The 7,951-nt window shown below is 35.0% G+C and overlaps 1 protein-coding gene across 1 annotated transcript; it reads right to left on the minus strand.

The window, feature by feature from the left end:
- Positions 1-914: 914 nt before the first annotated feature.
- LOC104232572 (protein cornichon homolog 4-like) lies at positions 915-7,583 on the minus strand. Its single transcript, XM_009785809.2, has 5 exons — positions 7,385-7,583; positions 4,759-4,940; positions 4,529-4,651; positions 4,367-4,424; positions 915-1,260 (listed from the first exon to the last, which is right to left on the minus strand). Exons 1-4 carry the CDS (start codon positions 7,454-7,456, stop codon positions 4,397-4,399), a joined length of 405 nt encoding a protein of 134 aa, XP_009784111.1. The 5' UTR covers positions 7,457-7,583; the 3' UTR covers positions 915-1,260; positions 4,367-4,396.
- Positions 7,584-7,951: the final 368 nt, after the last annotated feature.

The raw sequence follows: 7,951 nt of genomic DNA on the forward strand, positions 1-7,951 counted from the left end.
ATTAAACTTAGTTTCATATTCACTATTCTTATCATGGCAGCCACTAGTTAGTATTCATCTCTACGTATCTCTACATTATTCTCTTACAATATTGTGTTACATTTCATACAAATTGAATAATGTATATGCATGTGTGTTTTATTATTCGAGGTTCAAATGTGAATTTTTATTATTATGTCGATAATTAGTTGATTATTTACGATTGTGTAATATTTCAGTTAATGCGTCTTGGTTCTCGAAGAAGCAAGTTATAGCTACATCAGATGCTGATCATATGCTCTCAGGACTCAATAGGAGAGTGCTCCCACAGCTTAATACTTGTCTTAGATCCTGTGCTTCCGACAGTGATTGCAGTGATTGTTGGGTTTGTTGTACTTGTGCGCACACACCCTTGTATCAGGATGAATTGGTGTGTGCATGGAATTTTTAGTGTCTAGTGACACCAACAAATTACAATTGCTGCATTAGTGTGTCTTCCTGTAATTTCAATGTTTTGTCGGTCTTTTCTTATTTACTTGTCTTTTAATAATAATAATAATAATAATAATTGGATTTTCTAGTTTGCATCAAAAGCTAAGCATGTCATTTTCGTCTATTTTTCCTTTTATAAGGTGACAGCTCTAGTTTGGCAATATTATAGAACATGGATATATTAAGAGCAACCTAGTGCACTAAGCTTCCGTTCTGCGCGTAATCCAAAGAAAGGTCAGACCACAACGGTCTATTGTACGGAGTCTTATCCTGCATTTCTGCAAGAGCCTGTTTCCACGGCTCGAACCTGTGACGTTCTGGTCACATGGCAGCAACTTTACCAGTTACGCCAAAGCTCCCCTCCACGTGGAAATATTAAGAGCAATTATCAATATACTTTTGTCAAAGAAAACCATTGAAAATCTGTTTCTACAAAACACTGCTTTCGACTGGAAATTACAGAACATGGAAATATTTAAAACTAAATGATTCAAATTACATTCTGTAAATCATTTGCAAAGACACATACAACAAAAGATTTCTAAAGAGTTTCACAATTTACATCACTTTAGCTCAATGCCTATTTCCTAGAAAATCAGATTTCAAGAACATCAGAAAAAGTGTATGCTTTCCCTATGTTGAGGACTGCCCACTCTTCCTTCAAATTAGACTAATTCCCTAATACCGTTAGCTAATGACATCATTAACTGAGTAACGGCGATAGAAGCCAGAAGGCCAGCTCCACTGTGGTACTGCCCGACGAATTCCAATCTCTTCATTCGATCAAACCTGAGAAAAGAGATGAAAAGATAAACAAATGGTTCACAAGATGGTTCAACAGAGAAATGTAGCTTTTAACATTAGCTCCAAAGAGCTAAAAGTAAGTAATAATATAACTATACCGACAAGTTTAAGAAACAAAGGGTTTAGAAGACGGCTCAAAATAGAAATGTGGCTCTTAACTTCAGCTCGGAAGAGTTAAAAAGAAGTAATACAACTATACCGACAAGTTCAAGTTGCTTGAAACATAATACCTCAAATGGATTGGAAGATAAGGCTCAAAAGTCGGGAAAACTTAGGTTTACATCAAACATGATTGTTGGGTGTTAATGTTATCGTTAATACATAACGATTACCAGTCCTTTTGGCTGTTGGAAATCTTCGGACTGTAGCAAATGCAACATACTTGGTTATTCAACAGAGTGCCCCAACTGAAACCCACACACATACAAAAAGCCAAACGGCGATATATCAGAAGCAAAAACTCCTGAAGAGATACAAATGACGCTGTTGATATCCTACTAGTAATAGTAATTCATCTCTTTAATAGATGAAAATTGGTTTAGAAGTATGGTCAAATTATTCCAACTCCTTCTCACTTTCCTTCTAATAACTTTTGATGTAGCATGTAATGTTCCAACGGCACATAAATTTACAACCAAAACTGAAAAGAACAAATGGTATAAACTGCACAATAGTTTCTGTTATCTCAACAGCAAACACAAAAAGAAAAGGCAGTGATTTGAGCTAATGCCCTGTTGTTTTTCCAATTATTTTATGCATTTAGATACAAAGTAACCTCAATGAATGGAATGGCAACAATATTTTGGGATAGCGTCGTATTGTCACATGCAATACTAATTAATCAAATTGTGCAACCTTGAAATGCAAGCTTGCAAAATAAGCAATTAATGTGTCACATGCACTACTAATGAAATCGGGGAGATTTGGTTTTGTTGTGCATCACATATGTTATTTTAATTATATGACATTTTTCATAAGAGAAACATAATACATGAGATCTGTAAAAATACAAAGGAGATCTTTCTAAAGTCATTTTCTTCTATTCAAATCGTAAGTGGGAAGGAGATCACTCATCATCAAATTGTATAACCGTGTCATTCAAGCTTGCAAAATTAATGTGTCACATGCACTACTAATCAAACTGTGTATACTTGTTATCCAGTCTTGCAAACTAAGCAATTAACAAGTGATTAGTTCATTACTTGAATTATGTGTAGAACGCAATTACCAAAATGAATATAACAAGAAATTATAAACAATTTAATCTGAATTTTTACAATCACAAAAAAAAATGAGTATAATTTCCTTTAATCAAGTAGACAATGCATAGTTAAGTAGAAAATTTTAATAGCCATGTGCTTGGTATAAATGCTTTGGATTGTGTTCATCTTTAATCGGAACATGCGTCATATGGGAAAAATGGATCCAAAATCAAGTCAACCTTATTCTAAAAAGAAAAACAAAGAAGCACATACCACTATAGAGAACGTCTTGGTCAAATGTCTTATTTTAAATATTTAATGCAATTTTGTTATTCGGAAATGAAGGAGCAAATATGTATCAAGAGGTCTATAAATTACGACATTTGGATCGAGCAATGAGACACTCACACAAAAAAAAACATAAAGCCTGAGACGCTATTCTTAGATGGCGTTGCTTAAGCTTAGTTTCATTGTCTCTATTTTTATCAAGACAACCATTGGTTAGCATCCATCTTTATTTATCTCTACATTGTTCTTCTACATTATGTTGTTTGTTAATATGTATATAGATATGTGACCTTGCACATATTTCATACGAATTGAGTTCAGTAATGTGTATGCATGTGTGTTTCACTGTATTATGCTGATGATGATTATTTAATCTGATAATTATGATGAAATATTTCAGCCAATGTGCCCTGGTTCTTGACAGAAAAGTTATAGCTACACCGGATGTAGATCATGTGCTCTCAGGACTTAAGAGAAGAGTGCTCCCACAGCTTAATACTTGTCTTAGACTTTGTACGTCAGCCAGTGATTGCAGTGATAGTTGGACTTGTTGTACTTGTTCATACAACATCTTTGATTGGGAGCGCCTTTACCCCCTTTGTGCTAGGCGAATTAGTGTCCACATATTACTATTACATTACTGTGTCGTCATGTGATTTCAGTGTTTGTTCATTTTTTCTTATTTCCTCGTCTTTTATACTTTGTAAAAGTAATAAAATAAAGCCGTGAATGACTTTCTACTCAGAAAAAAATAGTAATCGATTATGCTCCAAATGATGGTTGGATTTGCTTTATAGTAGTTGTATCATTCATCATGCATTTTCTAAAATATTTATACTATAAGTTTATCACATATAGGTTTCTTCTTCTTGTCCATTTTTATATTCATTTACCCTTCAAATTTCTCTAACGCTGTGCTTCCTTTAACTATTTATAATGGGATTTTTTTGTCCGTTGTGCTCTTTAGAATCTCTATACAAGGGAGAAAAAATGAAAAGAAAACTAAACATGCACAGGAAGTGAATTTTAGGTACTCACATATAACTTTTAAAATAAAATGACGTAATTCCAAACTTCTCAACCTATAGTTCAGTATTTAGGTCTAAACGTGCACTACTTTATGTATAATAAATAGTATATGTCACGTATGTATTTAGATAAATTTGCAATCAAAAAAGGGTATTTGACATAATTTAGAAGGAAAATAGTACACCCAGAAAAAAATAGTTGGAAGCAAGGTGGAAACCGTGCAAAGATTTCAGTATATGCAAGTGTAACCATAAGTAAACAATGTAGAAGTAGGTATTTAAAGCTTTTGAGTTATATAATGTGGAACGCCATTTCATTTTAGCAAAAAGCAATTGACCTGGCCGCAAAGTAAAAAACCATACTTCTCCATTTGAACGGGATGAAGTGTTTTATATTGTAAACATGTAACGAAAACAAAAGATAACTTCACGTCGGATAACTGATCCTAATTATATGAAAAGAAACGCACTTTGGAAAGGTTGAAAAGGCACCAACTTAAGGACTTTCCTAGTTTTTCTATATAAATTCCAAAGTCATATGTGGGGGGGGGAACGAGGGGGGGGGGTACGTACCCTCAGCGAAAGCTGCAAATTCGTCATACCTCATTCGTCCACAATGCTCCAAACCATCCTAAAATCACAAACAAGATTGCACATGAGCCAAAACTAACGACATAACTTTGTTTACAAGTTGTTTCAGAGATGAGGACTAGCAGCTTGTCGCTGATTCCATACCAGAATATCGAAAAGGCAAGAAGTATCACAAGGTATCCAAGCTTATATAGCCGTATCTTCTTTTCCCATGGAAGCTGATTGAAAATCTCAGTTACATCTACCAAGTGGGAGCGATCTGCATAGCTGATCAAAGGTTAACATCAGTTGAGATGTCAGAGCTAAGAAATAGTTAAAGGGATTAACTGTCACATACGATGATTTCTCTACATGTTTCATTTATAGATGCTTACACTTTGATGTTATAATATAAGTATGGCAGACATATCAGAAACATCAACCAATGCCCCGTCACAAGATGTAGGAAGCACAGCGCTCCGTGAAGAACAAACTCTGGTACCACTGCTCTGTTAATCCGAGATGCCGAATCATAAGGGTTAACATAATCGTATTCAAGGTCTGCCAAGCACATGAGCTGCAATAAATAACTGCAATTGTAATATTCTCCAAGCCCAAATATAAGGAAGAAAAGACCAGTAAGAAAAGAGAGAGAAGGTGAGCTCAAAAATAAGTATGTCTTGGAAGCTACAAGTTAAGGAACAGTGATACGTGAAATATTGCTAATTATTCTCTCAATCCTATGAATCGTCTGGGTCCATCTCTATTCAGACAATTCATCTAAAAATCTAAATTATTTCTACGTTTATTTTCAACCTACTAAAACCCTCCTTTTTTTATTGGACTGTCTATGCTATGCGAAACTCAAGTAGACAATTGCTAATATGAACTAAATATAAATATGTGAGAATGGCTCGTGTCCTAATGTCTTCTTTTTTAAATATTAAAACAATATACACCTTTTGCAGATTTCCAATTTGAGAAAGTTCATTCACTCCATTCAACAACATTGGACCCTATCATCATAGCTAATAATTATAATCATTCAACATCAAGCCCATTTTAGATAACCTGTATCACTAGAGAGTTAATTGTAAAAGTAGATTTTGTGTTCTTTAAGTTTTTCGTTTTAAAGTAAGTAGATATTGTACATTTAAGTTTCTCTTCCTTGACACAGGGAAGCAAACATTAAGAAGCACGATAAGCCTGCCAAACTGGTGGTCACACAACATAATACAACTAAAATCTTTTGAGTGGGATCAAGTCACTTTTGGCTTGTGGCTTGGCTCCGCCGAAAACTTAAGTCAATAATATTCAACTACAGGTTTGACCAAGCTCGAAAGGGACGGAAATCAACCGAGACCCAGAGGCGAGCGAGAGGGGATTGAAGAAAAACAAACAAGAAGATTCATTCCTCGGCGAAGTTTCCTTGCTGTTTTACCCTTCTGTAGTATCGGTCCACGGCGAAAGGGTCTGCACTTGAACCTCGTTAGACTTAGCTGAAGTGTTATCCCAGACGAGCCACATGCAGCCACATGCAAGGAAACTTGCACGTGTGGTACTGGCCAGGCTTCCCTAAGGTATCTAATAATCTTTCTTTTGCTCGCTGCTGATACACCTCTCCTAACTATTGCCCATTTATTCTGGAATGATTCATCATAGTCTCTCATCTTTAAGGGTTAAATAGATCTAAACAACATACAATAACCAAACCTCATTAGTATATCACAACAATTTGTGTTCCTACATTACCAAACATCATTTACAAATAATGCCCTTGGGTCTAACTGTATGATCACTATTTGAAACCCTTCAAGATATCTTGATTATGACTTTTTGATACTCAAGAAATGCCTGAGAGTCTACTGTGCACGGTTCCAAATTTAGTGTATAATGGACTCGCCCCTCTACCCCACTTAAATAAGGGTCCGAACCCTTGACGAGATATCTTGGTAATGACTTATTACAGCAAAGGCATTCTCAAACCTATGTCTAGTCAATCAGCTGAAACAAGCTTTAATTTCTTGGATGATTTGAAAGTCAATCAACAATTCTGCAATTTTCAAACTAGTTAAATAAAGTAGGCTATGAGTTCCAATTCATGACTAGATATTGTCTTTTAAAGCAAATTAAGGGTTTTCTACACTAGAGATTCTCCAAATTCCCACCCCTACCTCTAACACTGAGTTACAAATATTCAGAAGTACTTCACCTATTATTTAGACTCTGTTTGGGAATAACAACAAAAGGAACTGCAAAAAAGAAGCTTTTTTTTTCGAGCGTGTGGGATGTTACCTCTCATTTACCAGCAGACATTAAAAGGAATCTATTTTTACTTCAAAAAAGATTGAACTCCTTGAGAATTAGTAGGTTGACACTTACAAAAGATTCTTTTTTTTATAACCAAGAAATCCCAGAGGTCGATGCCTCACGTTTCAGAACTCAGTGAATAATAGGCCCGCCCATCTACCCTTCTCCACTTAAATACCAAGCTTTTGTCTGTTGGGGGTCTCAAACCTGCGACATGCGCCAACCCACACATCACAACTGAGCTCTTACCACTAGACCAAATCCCTAGAGGTGACACTTACAAAAGCTTAAAGGCAGAAAAAGTAGTTTTTTTTTTTCCTAAGAAGCACTAGAAACTCAAATTTCATGCTGGCACATACTTTTGTTGCTCTAGCTTCTTTTCTTTTCAAAACGATACAGTACAGTACAATACATAGAAACGGTACATTATAAAACAATGGCTAACAACCATCCAAACAAGCTGTAAATCAAGAAAAATTGCTTCCATTCAAAATTTCCCCTTTTGTTAAAGCTTTGATTTTCACTTTCCCAATTTCAATCACAGCCAAGAATAGCCAAAAATACAATGAGTTAACATAACTACTACAAAGAATCTATATGGGTAACCCCCAAATTACCAAATAAGCAACAAAAAAAGCCCAGTTCAGATATACATTTAGATTTATAAATTTATTAAGAAATTCAAAAAAGAAAAAAGAAAAAGATAATTACCTGGTAAAGGATAGTAGCAAGAACACCAACGAGAAGGAAGAAGGAAAATAGCCATGAGAGTAGATCACCCATGGTCTACTTTCTTCCTGCTTCCCTCTCTTTGTTTTCCTTTACTTTTTCTTTTTTTTTTTCTCTTTTTTTTCCGCTTTTACTTGTGTTGCAGTGGATGGACTTCTTCCTTGACTCTTCAGTTCGAACTGACTCTTGAGTTCGAACCCTGAAAAAGATAATTATTTGTTTTGTTTAATTATAAATACACCCCTTGAGTTTTGGCCTTGACGACGAGAGCCCCTGAAGTTTGAAGTTGGTCAGAGAATTCCCCTTTTTTTCTTTTCTTATAACGATAGTGTTCGGACTAGCTAATTACTTGATACGAAAACATGATCTGAGGAAAGAAAGATACGAAGCCTCAGTTCGTCTTGGTAATTTAACAGTTGAAGAGACAGACATCGAATACAAGTTAATATATCATGGAATTTTCATTTAATATATCATATTGTATTGTATAATAACTAGCAGTAAAGTACTTAATTTCAAGTTTTTATATCGTATTCATATACTATAGTA

This window comes from Nicotiana sylvestris, chromosome 5 (genome assembly GCF_000393655.2).
Source record: "Nicotiana sylvestris chromosome 5, ASM39365v2, whole genome shotgun sequence".
NCBI classification, from domain to species: Eukaryota; Viridiplantae; Streptophyta; class Magnoliopsida; order Solanales; family Solanaceae; genus Nicotiana; species Nicotiana sylvestris.

Coding starts and splice junctions, on each gene's coding strand:
- LOC104232572 (XM_009785809.2), bottom strand. CDS start 7,456: ATGGGTGATCTACTCTCATGGCTATTTTCCTTCTTCCTTCTCGTTGGT. Junction 4,941..7,384: donor TTGCTACTATCCTTTACCAG/GTAATTATCTTT, acceptor TATTTATTGCAG/CTCATGTGCTTGGCAGACCT. Junction 4,425..4,528: donor CTTGCCTTTTCGATATTCTG/GTATGGAATCAG, acceptor TTGTGATTTTAG/GATGGTTTGGAGCATTGTGG.